This window comes from Sphaeramia orbicularis, chromosome 9, assembly GCF_902148855.1.
Source record: "Sphaeramia orbicularis chromosome 9, fSphaOr1.1, whole genome shotgun sequence".
Lineage (NCBI taxonomy): Eukaryota > Metazoa > Chordata > Actinopteri > Kurtiformes > Apogonidae > Sphaeramia > Sphaeramia orbicularis.
The window spans coordinates 52,852,909-52,872,568 of NC_043965.1; the positions used below are offsets into that span (position 1 = coordinate 52,852,909).

Genomic DNA, 19,660 nt, shown 5'->3' on the forward strand with positions numbered 1-19,660 from the left:
GCGCAAGTGGAAGAAGGATAAACTGGAAGTGTCTTTTCAAATGTTGAGGGATTGTTGGCGTCGTTACCAATCCTCTGTGAAGGAGGCAAAAGTAAATTATTTTTCTGATACTGCTGAAAGTTACTGCCCTACAATTTAGATTAGATTGTCTTTGTGTAAAAGTTATTACATACATATTCATATTTGAAAGTACTCAGATATTATAACTGCACAAAGCGTTTTCAAGCAAACATATCCCCCTAACAAAGGGGTCATGTCTCCATTTGATGTCATTTGACGTTGGAAAAGTAGGTCAAGGTGACCTATTTTCATTAGGCTTCTGCTCCATGCCAATATGCATCCAGAGTACAAATTTGGTGCAGATATCTCAATGCATTCTTCAGATAATACCATTACATCATTGAATAGACAGACAGACTGACGGACCATCCATCCATTTCCTTCCGCTTATCCGGGGCTGGGTCGCGGGGGTAACAGTCTTACCAGGGATGCCCAGACTTCCCTCTCCCCAGACACCTCCTCCAGCTCTTCCGGGGGGACCCCGAGGCGTTCCCAGGCCAGCCGAGAGACATAGTCTCTCCAACGTGTCCTGGGTTTTCCCCGAGGTCTCCTCCCGGTGGGACATGCCCGGAACACCTCCCCAGGGAGGCGTCCAGGAGGCATCCGAAACAGATGCCCGAGCCACCTCAGCTGGCCCCTCTCGACGCGGAGGAGCAGCGGCTCTACTCCGAGCTCCTCCCTGGTGACTGAGCTCCTCACCCTATCCCTAAGGGTGCGCCCAGCCACCCTGCGGAGGAAACTCATTTCGACCGCTTGTATCCGGGATCTTGTCCTTTCGGTCATGACCCAAAGCTCATGACCATAGGTGAGACTGACGGACAACAAAACAATTACAATACCCTATGGCCGGAGGAGGCAAGGGGGTAAAAACACAACTCTCCACAGCACATATACTGCATGTTGCAAGGTATTAAACCTCTGAGGCCTGCATTTGTTCTGTGACCCTGGAGAACCACTGTTATACTGTTAGAACGGTAACTGATATCATCTTGGCACGACACTTCCTTTCCCCTCTGGTCCTTGTTCTTTGACTAATTTGTGGTCAATTCAATTGTACAAGAAAATGTGTGGGGTTTGAAACATTCTCAGTTCAGGGAAATTTTCATTTAGGCACTTTGAGAAAACTCCATTTTTGTTGGAAAAAAAACTAACATGAATGTCAAAGCCTTGTCATTTTCTTGTAGGTTTTGAATAGAAGACATTCAAACAGGTGTGAATGGTGAAACTGAAATTACAAGTCTGAGGAAACGACGTACTGTACAAATCACAGTGTACATGCTCTGGGCACATGACATAAAAATGTGTTTTAGATGTGTTTCCCAAGGAAAAATACAGGCATAACATAGATAAAATGACAGATTATCAGATGTGAGGGATGGAAGTGGTTCATGGTTACGAGCTTCGGAGGCTGAACTTGAGAGATGATAATTCACACTGCTATTCATTGATAACAAACCAACACAATCCACATGGCAAGCATTTGCACCATAAAAACACCCTTTGATGTTCTGCAAACATGTATGACAGACCTGGTTGTGCAAAGATTGTGCAAGATATAGGACAGATGTAATTTAAGATATGGCAGGTATTACATATCTCCCTGGAGTGAGAAAAAAGTGAGAAAGCCAGTAAAGTAGAGGGTGAAGTTACAGAACAATAGGAAATGAGAAAAGACAGGAATTAGCTCAGTGTTTTAGTACGTATTTGAAAGGAGGGGATTTCAGGGATTAATCCTCTAGAGGCCTAGGATCAGGTCTAATCTTAAGAGCCAATTCTTCAATTTAGTGAAAGAGCAGATTTGTGTTTTTTCTTCCCTCAACAAACTACATATCTTTGAAACCATCCTAGCAAATGAAGTACAGGGTTAGAGTACATTTAAAAATAGTTGCCTGCTATTCCTTAGCTGTTGAGTAAATCCTGAGAGAAACCTATGATGAAACCTGAACATGTTCACAGCGTTTACTCAGCTGAAGTAAAAATACTCCAAGGGTTGTTTCCTTAGCTTTATCTAAATTTTTAAGAAATACCATCTAAAAGCATTTGTTCTTAGATGCATAAAATATATATAAATATACCAGATTGTCTTTTTTAATTGGTGGAGCATACATGAAATACACATGAACTGATGAGACTGTTAGCCTAAAATTAGATTTTTTTTTTTTTTAAAGCACTTCACAAGGAGCTGAGAGAAGTTCTGTAACTGGCAACTGTAAGACACTAAGTTGATAATAAAAGACCACATTAATAAGTGACAGTGATTGGCAGATGGATTGTACTTTATCTGAACACCATACAGATTTTCACACTCTACAGCTATGCTGTGTGTGCACTAATCTGTGTACGTTAGCTCTCCTTCCACGAACACGTAGCAGTCTTCTGGTTCACTCACATTTCAAATCTAAAAAATGAGACAGATCAACCGCTACTCACTCCCAAAAAAAACTTTGGGTCTGCTAACACTTTGCATTATAATGTAACTCCAAACGTCTCTCGAGTGATCACTTCTGATCAGATGTGACTTCCCCACTCAGTATGTAATTAAACAATCTCATCTATATTCTCAAACATAGTTTCTTTGCATATTTAATTCACTGAACTGCTCAAAGGCCACTGGCTGCAGCTTTTAAATAGTTTTTAGAAACAGTTTTTTGTCTGTTACTCACTGCATGAGGTGACTGAAATCAGTATACTTTATCAATATGGCAACGTTTTCTGTTTCTTTAATTGGCTCTCTTGCCTTAAATACGCTTTTATGATGACTCAATCATCACTTGCCTAAAAACATAAAGGCATGTCCACTAGATTATGTGAAATCATCTCAATCATCATACATATTCTACTCCTTCAGAGTTACAAAGTGGAAAATCATTGATCCCTTGGAGTTGTAGGTTTGATGGGTCGAGTTGAAGCAAGAAAGCCATTGCCGAGACTTATGAATAAGAAAAAGAGGCTTGGCTGGGCCATGAAACATCGCCAGTGGACTACTGAAGACTGGAAGAAGGTGTTATGGACTGATCAAACCTGCAACTCGAAGTCTTCTCTTTACAGCTGAAACTGAGACTTGGTTGCTACGACCACTATTGAGCTGTGCTTGAAGCTGTTGTCCAGTGAGTCACCTATCACACAAGCTGTTGACTCTCAGAAACTTGTCTTCTGATTCTGTTGTGGCTTTGGGTCTGCCAGACCTCTTCCTGTCAGCATTTCCCCCAGTTTCTGAGTGCCTTTGGATGGTGAAGGAAACTGGACTTACTGACATCTTAACTTTCTTGGCAATTTTTCTCTAGGAAAGACCTACATTTTTAAGTGTTATGATTAGGCCCTTTCCCACCACAGGAACTTTTGCAGGAACTTTCTGTATTACCCTGAACTTTCAAAGTTCCTGGTGCGTTTCCACCGAAAATTACCCTGGTAACTGACCCTCCCCCGGCCCCGAATTTACCCCGAAGAAGTTCCTGGTACAGAGGTAGTACTTTCCAGATTACCAGGAACTTTAAGGGGTGGAGCTGTGTGCTGGAGAAGGCTGAGTGGTGGACTAGACCGGCAGCATTTCCACATTCTGTTTACCGCCAATATTTAACTCATTTAATTTCCACAAGCTCAGTATTTTGATCATTCGGAAAATGGACCAAAAGAGAAGCTACAACAAGTTGACGGACGATGAGGAAATTCAGACAGACTTTGAATCGCCGACACGAAACGGGTGAGTAAAAGCTGTTGGAGCCAAATATAAGACACAAGCCTAAAGAAATACGAGAAAAGCCGAAGAAATTTATGCAGGATTAAAAGAAACTAAAGGACCACAACGGTTGCAGTGGATCTGACTGTCGAACAAACCAATGGTATGTATATCACAGAAATATTCACTGTTTAGTTCGTTCCATGCTGTAACAGTAGTCAGCAACATCAGCTGTTTAGTCCAAAGTGAAGTCCAGTTAACCTAACACTAACTGGTCAACAGTCTGACACTAAACCTAAATCTGAGAACTGGATGTATTCGTGTTGTCGCTGTGAGCTTAACACTGATTTATTCTGTATGTTTGTGATTTCCACCTGAAATGGACCGGACGAACTCGTCTCTTTTTCTGAACCTGTGGCTCGTTTGTGTCTTGGTCCATCGTCTACTGCTGTTTACAGCAGCCCAGGTCAGACATGTCACATGTCACATCACACTGGTAGGAATCTGTCATCATGTGTTCAGTTATTCATTTTATCATTTTTATTACTTTTCCTGTAGGAAAGTGAAAAAGGGACCAGGACCATGGAGTTCCAGACCGACTGTCCTGGACCAGCTGGACCAGACCCTGGTCCAAAAGCCTGAACCTTTCACACGTGTTTATTTCCCTTTTAATCTCAAGGCACCTTGTTTTTTTTTTTTTGCACCTTTTGTTTTGTTTCAATTTTTAATAAAAGAAAATCTAACCTAATACTGTCTGTTCATTTACAAGGCATCAAAATATGAGTATAAGTACTTTTATCAGTCATTTGCAGTTGAATTAAATGCGGGCATTTGAGTAAATCTGTCTGACTTTAGGGTTGAACCTGGACTATATCTGTAAAACAATAGAAATGAAACAGAACCATCCATCACACTGAAAGTTAGATGTGGTTTAGTTTAAGGAATGAAAAGTTGAAAATACATGTTCTACTATTTTTAAATACAAATTAAGGATATATAATGATGGTTAACTTCATTTAAAATGTATTCCAAATGGATTAAGTGATTCAACAACCAGTAAAATGTTAAACCCAACCCATCCCCTTAAAGTACTGTGTCATTTTATTGAACTAGAGGTTAGTTTGTGAATGGACATGAACAAGACTACAGTTTCTTTTACTTCTCCCTCATACATCATCAACCTGATTTGAATAAATTACCCTGAACTTTGGAGTGCGGTGGAAACACAGTTACCAGGAACTCTTTTACCCCAAAAAGTTCCTGGTAAATAAGTTCCTGGTAATAAAGTTTCTGGGCCTTTTGGTGGGAAAGGGCCTATGGTCTGTCTCTCTTCTATTGTTAATTGCCTTTTCTTCCCCATTTTTATAGTAACACACTACTTTCTGCAGTACAATACTGTTCAAATAATCCTCACAACGATATGGTACCAAAGTGTGATCCAATACTACTTTTATGCAGACAGAGGGGGTTGGAAGTAATGAAGAAACTTGGGACACCTGTAGTAATTGGTAGCACCAACTTCCGAGGCTTGATCAACCTCCATTGCTGCAGAACAGCTTTAAGTTGTTAACCCATTTCTTGTTTGCTTTTTTGTATAATTCTGAAATGTACATTACTTTTCAGCTTTGTTTAACCTTACCTTTTTTTTTTTTTTTTTTTTTTTTTTTTTTTTTAACCTCTGGCAGTTCACCGCTTACCTTTGTACCATTTCAAGCTGTTCATTGGACTTGTGTCATTAGTTAACTTCACATCTGAGCAGAAAGAATTACATGTGGGGTTCCCCAAGGCTCCATCCTGGGGCCTCTTCTGTTTAACATCTACATGCTCCCACTGGCGCAGGTTATAAAGAACAACAATATTAGCTAGCATAGCTATCCAGATGACACACAGATCTATATCACAATGTCACCTGGAGACCAAGGCCCTGTACAGGCTCTGGGTAAATGCATTGAGGAGATTAATGACTGGATGTGCCACAGTTTTCTTCAGCTGAACAAAAACAAAACTGAGGCAATTGTCTTTGGAGCCAAAGAGAAATGACTGCAGGTCACCACAGAGCTTCAGTCTATAGACCTAAAAACCACCAACCATGCCAGAAATCTGGGTGTAGGGATGGACTCAGACCTAAATTCTGAAAAACACATCAAGGCAGTCACCAAATCAGCCTACTATCACCTTAAGAACATCTCAAGGATAAAAGAGGTGATGTCTCAGCAGAACCGGGAAAAACTAGTCCATGTATTCATCTTCAGTCGGCTTGACTATTGTAACAGTGTCTTTACAGGTCTACCTAAAAAATCTATTAGACAACTGCAGTTCATTCAGAACTCTGCTGCTAGAGTCCTCACTAAGACCAGAAAAGTGGACCACATTAGTCCAACTCTGAGGTCCTTACACTGGCTACTTGTCCATCAGAGGATAGACTTTAAAGTTCTGTTACTGGTCTATAAAGCTCTGAATGGTTTAGGACCAAAATACATCAGCGACCTCCTGACCCAGTATGAACCCACCAGACCCCTCAGGTCATCTGGATCCAGTCTGTTGTCAGTTCCCAGAGTCAGAACCAGACACATAGAAGCTGCGCTCAGCTTCTATGCTTCACATGTCTGGAACAAACTCCCAGAAAACCTCAAATCAACTTAAACACTCAGTTTATTTAAATCCAGGTTAAAGACCCACCTGTTCTCAGCTGCATTTGAATAGAGTTTTTATTCATCAGTTCAGATCTGCACTGTTTCTTTTAAGCTAAAAGTTTTTATCTGTTTATCTGCTCGTCTGCTTAATCTGTTTATTGTTTTGTCTATTTATCTGATTTTTGTTTGTTTGTTTTTCTCATCCCTTCTGCTGTAATGCTTTTAATATTTTATGTAAAGCACTTTGAATTGCCCTGTACATGAAATGTGCTATATAAATAAACCTGCCTTGCCTTGAACTGCTTGAACTTCAATACAAAACTGGAAAAATTGGGGTGTTCTAAAACTTTTGACTGGTAGTGTGTATATACATATGTGTGTGTGTGTGTGTGTGTGTGTGTGTGTGTGTGTGTGTGTGTGTGTGTGTGTGTGTGTGTGTGTGTGTGTGTGGAGTGCAAACTTGGAGTTGACGTGCATTTCTTATCCTTTAACTGCAAAGCGTGCACTGTATAAAAGGTAAGAAAGGGTTTTATTGATCTAGTTTTCCTTGTTATACCAAATATTTTGAGCTGACTATTTCTGGTCATTTCTAAAAGTCTGCTGAGGACAATGCAATCCATAACAGCCTGCTGCTGACAGGACTTCATTATTCATTGACTGAATGGCTCAGCAGCAGCTGTTGGACCAGCCGGTCTCATCCTGATGATTTATGTTATTGCTGTTAGATTAATATACCCTACTGTACATTAACCATATACAGCTCTGGTGTGATGTGCTAAAGGTGATTCCCTGTAAGGTCACATGTATTGGCTGTTGCTCTGAAAGTGATCCCAATAATGTCTGTGAAGAATCCCAGTAGGGATGGCTCTAAAAGAAACAGTTCCCAGTCGCTCAGTTCCTTGGAATCGTTAGTCTGCTTGCTTAATGATTCATTTCAGTGACATCTCTCACGTCAAATGCATCACGTTATTCCGGTATTTTGGTTAAGAAGCGCTCTAAAGTATGGTTGTATTTCAACAGTAACGACGACACTAGGGCCATTTGCAACAGTTACAGAGCTTCCATTACGACAAAGAGGGGAAATACCTCCAACTTGTAAACATTTAGCCACACAGCATGCAATTAATTTTCACAAATGTAACATCTTTGATGCGCTGCTTAACGAAGGTAGTGGTGACTCAAAGCACAGTGGACAGCTAGGCGTCCTCTGTTGTACCAGGTTTAGGGATGCGATTCTGGGAATTCCTGGGAATTGGGGATATGAATTGACCCCACACCCCACCTGTGCCTATTGGTAGCCAGGACAGGCTCTGTGACCCTTTAGAGAACTCAGCACTTCAGAAAATGATAAAAATGAATGAAATTAGCTATAGAGAATAAACATGTTTATTTCTGTTACAAAGTTGGAAATTTTAACATTCTGATCTATGGGGATTGGCTGCCTTGTGGTCACTTGAGGAACTGTAGGTTTTGGCATATTTGCTTCATCTTTCAGCCCCAGAAGTTGCTGCTTGTTTTTGATTAAATGCAGGGTCTATTTAGTAAAAAAACAAACAAAAAAAAAAAGTTGAATAAATTACAATTGCCACTGCAGTTCCTTCTGTTAAATAAATGCACTGTAATAGATTACATGATCAATAATTCTTAGAGCAAATGATGTATGCGTGTACAATGGTCTGGACTTTATTTGTGGTAAACAGAAATACACTTTTAGATAGATTGCCAAAAATTGATATTGATGTAGAATGGCCCAGTCATAAAGGTTTGATGCTCCACAGTCCCTAAGTTTTAGTTTTAGCAAAATGTAGGAACATGTCAGAGAACACTCTCCCCCACCATCATCGGACACCAAACAGGACTATGCCTATTTAAAAAGTGCCCACAGAGTTGGAGAAATCAAAGGAGCAGTGAAGCTGTTCTGAGGGCTCTTGGTGGACCAAACTGCCACTTTTGTTTTTCTGAGCCCTGAAATACACATCTAATAACACCAACAAAGACAAATATGTCACCTTAACTTACTGAGTTGAGAACAGCTCACATAAGCCTTTCATCTAGATGAAAGGTCTTCTTGTTTGAGATGGGAATAACTACACTGTATCACAGAAAAACACCAAACAAACCAAGGAAGACTTCTCAGCTATCTTGGAAGCACTGTCAACATAAAGGTTCATCAAATTAAAGCCTCTAACCAAGTCCAAGGGCCTAACTTTTCTCCCAGCAGTCAGAGAGTTTCAGATGATAGTAAAAGTTACCTTACTGATCAGACGAGTGCCCCTTCAGAATACAAACTAATAATGTGAGGAAAATTTTCAAAACTAAAGTGCAAAGCACTTTGCCTTTTGCTAAGCTTTACTTTCCTTTGGTCTCTTTAAAAAGACAATGCATTAAATGTCTTTTAGCTTTTTTTTTGGGGGGGGGGGTCTCTTAAGCAACTTCTCTTAACTTTACAAACACACTGTAAGTAAACACATTGTAAGTTGCTGTTGATAAGAAGGTGCATGCTCTGCTTCATCAGTAGGCTGTGTAAACATACAGTATATGCGCACACTAGGGCTGTAACAGTACAGAAAATTTTTGGTTTGGTATGTTTTCGGTACAGGGGTCTTCGGTTCGACACATTTTCGATACGTTTTCGGTACAGTGAACGTCCAACCCTGCTTCTGTGCCTCTGTTATACTCTGTGTTATCTCTTATTGGTGCCCCGGCCTCAGAATAAAGTGTTTTGGAGGGTTTCTGCAGCAGTGCCGCTGCTGAAAGCTCATGGGTTCTGCTTGCGGTGACCCTGTTTCCCAAGTGTTTGCGTTCATTACATAAGCTACATGTATTCATTCGGTACACCTCCATATTGTATCGAAGGCCTGTAAGCAAAACGGTTCAGTACAAACGAATGCACCATCACACCCCTAACGTACACACTACCCTAATGTATTATAGATCATATATAATTATGATAAAAGATCGAGATCCACACTGAAAAAGTATGCACAGGACCCAACTTGGCAAGAAATCAAGAGGCATCATTTCTTTTATCTTTGTATGAGTTAAAAACTTCCATTCTTTCATTTGAATCTTGATGAACCATTCAGTCCTTGATATTATTAGTATTATTAGAGATTATTAGTAGAGGCCCTATGCTTTACTGTTTAATTGAATATTTACTGATCCTGGAGAGCATCTATGAGAAGAATTCTCAAAGTTACCAAAGCTGATGCTTACTATAAACAGAAAAGGAAAGAAAATGTGGTTTACGGTGAGCTCCAAACCTGGTGCTTTTTCATATTTTGTCAGAAACTGTTTCTGTGGAAAACACTTATGCCAAATGTTTCTCACAAATCAAACAGAAACACCATCACTGAATGAAAATTTAGGCAACCAAAAAAACACTAAAATCCAAAACGATGAGATGCAAGTAGTAAACCTTCATAGACCCAAGGACAAATGCAGAGTCAACTAATAATTCTCTGTTGAGGAGCAGTGAAATGAAGTAGATTTAATACTTTCTTGTGTTCTTCACTAAAATTACTAATCTTCAGTTATTTTTTTATGTCATCATTGCTTCTCTACTGTAATTGAAGTCTCTTTACAACCACTTACTTGGCCTTTGTTTAGTGTGTGCGACATGATCATGGATCCTGAGGACACATGAGCATCACCCTGAGCCTAGACTGAACCATATGGATGACAGTCACCAGATACACACACAAAAGCTTTCACCTGTGTTCTATGCAAGCCCAAACACATCTGTACACCAAAACCATGGATAAACACATGTAAAGGGGAAAGCATTAACACCAACTTCAGACAACATATCAAACTCTAGATGAAAACGACAGGGACAGCTGTCACATCAGAACTTTGAAATAAAAGATTCAGCTATGACAGTAAAAAGAGAAGTGTTCAGGCTGATTCCAAGGTGCAAAGGTGAAGACTTCTTTTAGTGGCTCAGGTGTCACAAAACTAAGGATTAAGACAACTTTAGTAGCATGTGACTCATTTTGTTCATTCATTCCCAAACTGCTTACTCCTCTGGAGGGTCGTGTTGTGGCTCACTGATTCTTGAGATTTTGGAAAAAACATGTCCCACTCAGAAAAGTGGTAATTCCATTGCAAATGAATAATATTTTTACTATAAAAATTGTCAGAGCTGATCTTTTAAGGGTCTTTTGCACAAATGTAGCCTTTTTTCCATAAGTTTGTTTTTAATTTAGTGAATTTTAGAATAATCTGTTAGCCCATTACCCACAAAATGGATTGTCCACAGACAAGAGATTATCATTTCAATTTAATAACAAACAGTGAAAACTCTTTTTAAATGAATAAAATACTTATCAAATGAAAAAATAGAAGAAAAAATCACTTGAAAACTAAGAGCCGTGAATTTTCATTAACATTTACTTTTATTTTACATTTCCTTCAAATGTGTCCTACGTTTCTGTCAACACTGTCAGATATTTTAAAAAAGACTAAAAAAAATCAGGCACCACAGGGTCACCTATATTCCTGAGGACTTTCTTCTTCACCTTCCAGATCCAGCACATATAAGAACTTCACTCAGCCTCCTTTAAGTGTTCCATGTCTTCAAAAGTCTTTACATATTTTTTTATATCTTTACTGTCACAACCATGATGTGTCAACACCATCACTTTTGTATAGAAAATATTCAATAGAATTATAACATAAATGTATACATTTATAGTAGGGCTAGAGGTAGTTAGCACCCCAGGCTAACACCAGATGGCTAATGTATACAGCTCATGCACAATATGTTAAAAAGTAATTTTTTTCAACACTGTCAGGTTTTCTGTCTGACGGTGTTGACATAGTTTGATGGTGTTGACAAAAGCCCAAAGGTCATTCAAAATTGAGGACTGAATACACACTAAAGTGTTGACCCATGTTACCACATTTGTCCAGCTGGACACATAGCAATGTGATTGTAAGGCTATTACATTACAAAATTACTAATATCTCCCAAAATATTTGTCCAATCAACTTGCTGTTTTCACTTGTCTGTTCCTTGACCAAAAATAAATAAGTCTGACAAACTGCAGCAGTCAGCTCTTTCTGGATTTTGTGTGAATCCTGAGACACACATACACAGACCACTTGGCTTTTATAATATAGATTATATTCACAATAAATACTAATATGTCTTTTCATGTTTCATTAACCTCTTAATCTATTTTTTATTGCAAAATTCCCCCTATAGTTCTTCCATACAGACCTACAATACCATTTAAAACATTTTAACCATTAAACTGCTCTGCAGCTCATTGTGCTCCAACTGTGTGTCGTACAATATTATGTCTATTCATGGACATTTAGTCATAGGGGATGCTTATAGTTAGAATATTGTAATCCTACAATATTCTGTATTATATGTACCCCCAATGACAAAAGACAAATGGAAATGAATTTAACCAACATTCGACCCAATTTCATTAAACTCTGACTTTTATTTTTTTTTGGAAAGTTATGGCTTGGCAGCAGCTATCAGTGGTGGAGCAAAGGAGAAGAAACAGGGAATGGATTGTAGAGAAGATGTAAAAAGGAATTAGAGAAAGGTGTGGAATCGGATTTAAAAAAAAAAATGCAATAGCTACAGCCACAGTACTGTGGCACGAAATATCAGTTTGTCTACTGCCACTGAGCCACTCAAATCATCTGAATTCTGCACTCTGAACATTGTCCCAGCGGCTGCTTTATATTCTTCAAAAACCTGGGCAAATTCCTCATATGAGGCAAAACATTTGCCACGTTGCATGTTGCTTGCCTCCATACTGAAACTGAAAGTGTGAATAGGCACAAAGCAGCTTCTGGAAACTGGTCGCCTGTCCTTTTTCCTGGACCCAGATAGGCCCATGGCATGTGTGATGGTTCTGGCCTCAGTACTGTGTCAGCAGGGGGACAGGGTACCAGTCTACACAGGATAGAACCAGGACACTGATTGGATCTGAGGGACAGAGACACATGACAAAGGTAGTCCCACAGGACTGTGGACACTTCGTTTAAAAAAAAAAAAAAAAAGTTTCAAAGGAATATAGTAAGAGAAATAGTTTTGTTGTTTATGTTTATGGTGTTCCTTTCTGGAATTATAAAATATTCACATAATAAAATAATTAAATTGTCAAATTAGTCTATTTGTTATTTGTTCCAGAATAGTGAAATACAGTTTTTAAGCAAAGAAGTATTAACTTCAGTGATGAAATGTTGAAACTGTTTGTTGTAATGAAGCCACTGTCAACACCGTCAGATTTGTGTCAACACCGTCAGGTCTAAGTCAACACCGTCAGATGGACCTTTATTTGTTTTTTAATGAATATGCTTATAATTTGTTTTGTCAATGCAGTTGAATTATTAAAGTAGTTGTCACTTGAAAATTAGAAATGTGTCAATAGTTACTTTGTTTAAAGGTAAAGATGAAAGTTGCATGATGCTGTTGCACAATTGAGGAGAACAAGAGAAGTAGTAAAAAAATGAACAAAACTGAATATTCAACATTAAGCAGCATATATCTGTACATATGGTGTCAGACACAATTATTTAAAGGTTGAAAATCCATACTTGACTAAATAAATAGGAATAATTAGCCTTTTGTTGTGTCTGACGGTGTTGACCAAAATAGGACCAATGACCCTGTAGCTTGCCAGCCAAATTAAAAGCTTTGGGAAATGTATCCAGATGCCATTTATTATCACCTAGTTATATATACTTATTATATTACAGAAATAGCCCATCTGTTGGTCATATTCCAATCAGATCTGTAAAAAATTCAAATTCCAACTTGATATCATTGATACTTACTGATTTATTGTATCAATCCACTTCCTATCGCTTATAATGGGAAAATTTTTCAAAGCCAATGTTAAATTTTCCATAAGTTTCCGGATCCAGAAGAAGATCCTGATCAGCATGTGGACATTATGTTTTGGCCATCTCCCCATCAGGGCTGGACTGGAGAAATTTCAACTTGATATCATTTATATTTACTGACTTATTGCATTTGATCCACTTCCTATCTCTTATAATGGGGACATTTTTCAAAATCGCACCAAATCCAGAATCAGATCCGGATCCAAATAATTTCACAAACTTTTGTTGACATCATCATAAAGAAGCTGTATACCAAGTTTGAAGTCAATCGAAATTATAGTTTCGGAGAAGACGACGATTGAAAGTTTTGTAACGGACGACAGACGACGACAACAGACGACGACAACAGACGACGATGACGACAATAGCTTACGGCCTATCGGCCGGTAAGCTAAAAACAAAGTAATGACAGGAAAAACACCTATTTTATGAAAAAGTTACAAAATGGGGAGGTTGCATCACTATAAAACTTGGTGGCCAAGAAATGGTTCTATGACCATAAGACTTAAGATTTTTTAAAAATTACAACTTTTTTTTTCACAAAAAAAATCCTGTTTTATCCAAAATCCCAAGAATCAGTGGGCTACTATTGGCTACCATAAGGCAAAGGGTGAGAACACCCTGGACATGACCAACCACGAGTCAAACAGAGACATATACAGACAAACAAGCATTCACTCCCACATTCACACCTATATGAGTGGTTTAGACTGACTAGTTCACTTATTAGGGTTCATGTGTTTGGACAGTGGGAGGATGCTGGAGTACCTGAAGAGAACCCACAGAGGGAAAATGACCAAGACTGAATGAGCCAAACCCAGATGCTAGTGCTAACCACTGCACCACCATTATTATATTTTATTTATACCGTCTTATCACACATCTGCGTTGAACACTTGGTGCTAATTGGTCAGTGATAGTATTGCTCAGCCTGGTGTTTCTGTAAAAGAGGCCATTACAGTTATTTTTAGCAATAACATCATTATCAAAATACTTTACACCAACTTTTTTTTCCCAAAATAAAGATTCAGTGAATTATGGACTATACTTTTTGTATCATGGGTACATTAACAATTTCATTCTTTTCTTTTAACAGATGAAAACTAAGGGGATTTTATTCATAATTTTTATACGTTTTAGTTAATTTTGTAAGCACACAACACAGTTTCAGTTAGTTTTTTTTTTTTTTTTTCTTTTAAGTGGAGTTTTTATTTATTTCAGTTAACAAAAATGTTTTTTCAATTTTAGTTTTCGTCATTTCGTTCATTTTCGTTAACGATTATAACCTTGATCTGGTCATTTGGGTGAAAGCTAATCCATATTTTCAGTATTTTGTGACATTTTCTAGACAGTAATCACCACATTCATCATCTGCCACAGCCACACACATGAGATTACACAAGCAGTTCTTGCTGTGAGTTTGGGGGTGACTTTTACCTTGTAGTGGAACTAAGAGGTCAAGAAAAAAATGACGTGAAACCACATGAAGTGAGCAAAATAAAGGCTTTACAAGGCTGACACACCACAAAAACTATACGACCCAAGGCTGGGCCTGTCTGTCTGGCAGCCGGACATGTGAGGGCCCTTAGGTGTTGAGCTGATATCAGTGGGTGTAAAGGGATCCTATGTGGACACTGTTGCAGCTTACATGTTTCTTAACCTCAGAATGGAGAACAGATGTGAAAGATTCAAAGGAGGAATTTTCTTTCCTGTACAACAAAACCCTTGATGCAGCTCACACATGTAATACAAGTGTGTGTGTGTGTGTGTGTGTGTGTGTGTGTGTGTGTGTGTGTGTGTGTGTGTGTTTGGGGGGGGGGTAGAGAGAATTCCCCTCCCACTTTGATCTCCGTGCACCCACCCAGCCTGTCCTCCTGATTTTCCTCAGTAAAGCAGAGCAAAAACTGCTCAGAACTGCTGCAACTTCAAGCCATCGTCCCTAATAATGACAAATAATAAAACAGGACTCACCCTCTTTCTCTACTTCACCAGCCTGTAAAAGAAAAAAGGAAATAAAAAAGAAGCTCGTTAAATGCGGCACAAGGCAGAAAGACGCGTTAAGTCCTAATGTGAGTGTGAGATGTCCAGTAACAGTTACACTACCGCCGTGCAAAACTTCACTGGAAGCACAGCTACTTGTAAAAAAATAAATAAATAAATAAATAAAATAAGAAAAATGCCTCTATTTTGCATGTCTTATGTAACTGGCTAAATTCATGCGTGTGCAGAGTCAATGTTTGTTTCACTGAGGAAGCACTGTGCGCATTTACGGAGCTACGACGCCCAAACTTTAAGAGCTAACCTGTTGTTGCCACTTTTGCACAGCTGGCTTTATTTTTCACTTTAACTCGGTACAAATTAGAGGCAAAAAAAAAAAAAAAAGTGCGCAGAGCTGAGGGTCAAAACGGGGCGTGAAGTGAAGTTTTCAGAAGTGAAGTGATAACAGACACTTACCTTGTCAGCTGAAGTCCGGCTCAGTACTGATCCTAGCAGAAGGAACACTAGTGACACAACAGCCATCACGAGTCTCATCCAAGTCTGGGGAGAACTTTATCCCAACGTCAATGCAAATGGAAGGCAAAAAAGAAAACGTGGAGAAAAGAACACGCAAGCTGCTCATGCAACAGTGATCAAAGTGGGTGTGCAGACTTTACCGACTGTTTTAGTGAACCAAAAAACACACATGAAGCTCTTCAACTTTGATTAAAACAGGAGTAAGACGAGTTGCGACACTTTGTCTGTCAGTGTTTCTGTTCACTGAGTTCCTATAAAGTGTTTTTCTTGTTGTTAGTGGTAGAACATCCCTCTGCCTCGGCCGGACAGAGCTGCAGTGTGGACCTGGCACTGGGCTGCCCCGGGCTAATAAACGGCCAGACCAGCCCTGCGTGACGTCACACTGCCCCCCGGTCCTCCCCACTGACCCTCCCACCTACCCCAAGAGGAAAAAAGAAAAACAGAAAAGTTCAGTGGGACAGGAGGAGGAGGAGGAGGAGGAGGAGGCCCTTGCCCATCCCTGCACTCAGCGACACGCAGAGACAAAACCATTATTCACACGGACCTGTGGACACCGGAAATAACACGGACACATCACTCAGGGGGTTCTGACCCCATGACACCATGTAGTCTGCAGATCTGTCTGTCAAGTCCGTCCCATTCCCAGATCATCTTTAAAGTTTGAACACATTGTTTGGAAAAATGCATTTGATAGGTGCATTTCCATCAAGATGTTTTTATCTGTATTTTTAATTTGCACGTAAAACAAACCCAATGGAAATCAAAAATAACAACAAAAAATAATAACAGTAATAATAATAATAATAATAATAATAATAATAATAATAATAATAATAAAATATCAACATTTTATGTCAAATTATGAGTTGATTATAAGTGGTGCAGCAGCAAGCAACAAATGTTATCAGAGAAATCATGAAATCTAATGAATAAAATTAAAACATGAACCCATTGTAGTTAACACTTACACAACTGTAAGTTATAGTCAACCAGCTCCCTGTGCATTACCACTTAAGTCATTCTGATTTTGTAAAACATTTTTTTCCACGTAATTTACCTAAGCTAAGCTAATTTAACTAAACTACAACCATATTTACCATGATTTGTTCATATTTGTTATGTTACTTTAATACTTTTTCATCTGACTTTTAAAGAACACGGTGAAATATACTGAGGTAACAACTGTTTTGGTGATGATGTCATGAATCGCATGAGGAGAGAAATGCAGCACACTGAGCTGTTTCACAAAAAACTATTAAGTGCTATTTTTATCTAAAACTGCGACTTTTCTTGACTTTTAAAATGCTGTAGTGAGGTAAAGTTCATTTATAACCCCGTGTGAGTTAGTGTCATGTGTTGACGTCTGCTTTCTCCATTTTAAAGCTGACAGCTGTGTTTGTTAGGCACATCCACACTGAGTTGTATGTTGAGGAATTAGGGGTTTTTTTTGTTTTTTTTTTACACCCCTGCCCACCCATAGGGCAGCAATACTATACACCAGGAATTCCATCCGTCCGTCCAAGATTTTTATCCAACCGATTTCTCAAAGACTATACATGTTATTCTTTTCAAATTCGACACACATTTTCTTTACCACCAGGAGAGGTGCAGTGCACAGTTTGATGGCTAAATTAAAATTTTTGGATGTTTGAAGTACCTAAAATGGACAGTAATTTAGTTTAATGTAGTTTACAATTATCTTTAATTTAAAATTCAAAATGAATCCCTGACTAGGCAGGGTATCAGTGAGCAGGAGGGGCAGCAGGGGTATTATTAAGCTTAGTTTTTCACTTGTTTTCTTTAACATTGTTCTCTCCTGTCCTCTTCACTTCCTCTGTCCTGCTCCTGCAGCAACACATAGCACTAGCTTAGAAAGGGAGTCAGCTGCCATCACAACCAGATTTCAACACAAACTCCACTGTTGTCAACATTGAGTAAAAATAAGTAAAAACAAACTTTGAAGCATTTTGTAAATGTTTTGGATAACGATGTAGACAAAATGAAATAGTAATTACAATGATATTTATCACAATATCAAAGTATATTGTAACATTTGCCATAATTACTTTGTAGCCCAGCTCCCTGTTAGCAAAGGAACACATGAATTCAATACATCCTAATACTTTTGTCCATGTAGTGCACATGTATATATGAGAATTTTGCATTTTGCCCTTATTAGACGCAGTGCAAGAGGGTATGGCATATATGACCTGGGCCACAAATCTGTACAAGGTATTGGACAGATTGAGGGCTCTGCCCTCAATCTGTCCAATCTGCCCAAATTTAGGTTCTGCCTAAGTCAAATGTTTTTGTGCCCATTATGGGCACATATGAACCCATATATTAATGGTAAAAGCAAACACTTTCAAATAAATTCGATTTTGTGCCATTTCAAAACTTCATTGTTCCATGACATTTTATGAACACAAAGCTAACGAACATGTCAACACTATCAGAATGACAAATCCCTGTTACATTGGCTGTGTTTTCATAAGACTGAAGTGAATTTGAAGCAAACTTTTGAAATGTCACAGTAAAGGAAAAATGCAAACTTCCTATGTTTTGATAAATGGGTTTACAGCCAAAAACTTTGGCTGCATAATGTTTATGTCTTTAACAAAGAAGAAGAGTGATGTCCATCAGAAATGGCTGTGAGGTTTTAAGGAATAACTGGTTCTATTTATGAGTCCACATACAGTCAGACATTTGGGAAGACACCATGGTTAAATCCACACATACTACCCCAGGATGTGTTCAACTCCAACCACAGAAAAAATACAGGGATCACTAATTGTGTTCCTGGCAATTATTCTGTATTATCCATAGAGTAAAGTGAGAGGATTTTATTAAATCCCTTTAAACAGCTGCACTTTTTAAAATTCATGTTATCTTCTTAAGTCAGACATTTATCCTGAACATTATCCCCACCTTTAAAAAGGTACTAATGATTCTCCCTTTTTTTTTTCTTTTTTTTTTTAGTAGAATTCACCCCTCACCTTAAATAAACTCAAGGGGTAAAAGACCAAACCCTACAAACAACACTGGTATTTCTGAAATAAAAATATTATTATACTGAAAAGGAAATATCACCCATTATAGATTTGTAGGATATCTAGGTTGTTTTTCTCATCAATTTTTGTTTGTTTAATGTTTTTCTGTTCTTAAAGCTATACCTACCGATGTGGCATTTCTCACAGCACTTAGTAAAAATTTCAACATGAACAACCTGCCTCTCTCCAAAGTCCCACCCACTTCCCCCTGCCTAAGCTCTGACGCTCCCCTCCTCTCACCTGATGCACGCGGTGGAAGTGGAGGTGGAGGTCCAGTCTGCTTCAGCGTGTCCACAGACCCCTCCCTCAGTAATCAGATACATCATTCACCTACCGCAGCCCCTGTTTCATCAGTAGACCCTGTATTTAAGGGTCTGGTCTGTGCAGCACTGGGTCATTGTCTTCACTGCACCTCATCACCTGGGAGATGAGGTGCCCAGGCGATGGGTGCGCGAACTGTGAATGTGCGGCCTCTGAGAATTTTCCATGGACGTTTGAGGTTTCATAGTCCATGCATTTATCATCCTACATCATCCTACATTGTGTGACACCAAGTACATGTACCTGTATGACTTCTGCGGTCATAAAAGCTGAGCTTTGTGCAGACCTGTCTGTGGAGTCCAGTACACCTGACTTCTGGACTTTATCGCCATCCTTCTTTCAGCGGACTCCCCTTGGTTGTTGTTTCTGTTAATAAATTTGTTTTTTCCTTCATGTGCATTTCAGTTCTATCCATTCACATCCTAGACAGTAGGCTGTGGTCAGTGACAGGAGAAGCAGCGCAAGTGAAGCGTCAGATTCTGAGGTACCCATATCAGATGTAGGATGGCAATAATGGATCGGATGCGGGACGG

At 39.0% G+C, this 19,660-nt stretch overlaps 1 protein-coding gene across 1 annotated transcript in view; it reads right to left on the reverse strand.

The window, feature by feature from the left end:
• Positions 1 to 16,026, reverse strand: part of adamts3 (ADAM metallopeptidase with thrombospondin type 1 motif, 3) — a 414,286-nt gene extending 398,260 nt beyond the window's left edge. The window contains exons 1-2 of the mRNA XM_030144543.1: positions 15,697 to 16,026; positions 15,214 to 15,235 (exon numbers count right to left, since the gene is read on the reverse strand). Coding sequence (XP_030000403.1) covers positions 15,214 to 15,235; positions 15,697 to 15,774 — 100 coding nt within the window. The 5' untranslated portion in view covers positions 15,775 to 16,026. The remainder of the gene's footprint in view (positions 1 to 15,213; positions 15,236 to 15,696) is intronic.
• Between the last annotated feature and the right edge of the window lie 3,634 nt (positions 16,027 to 19,660).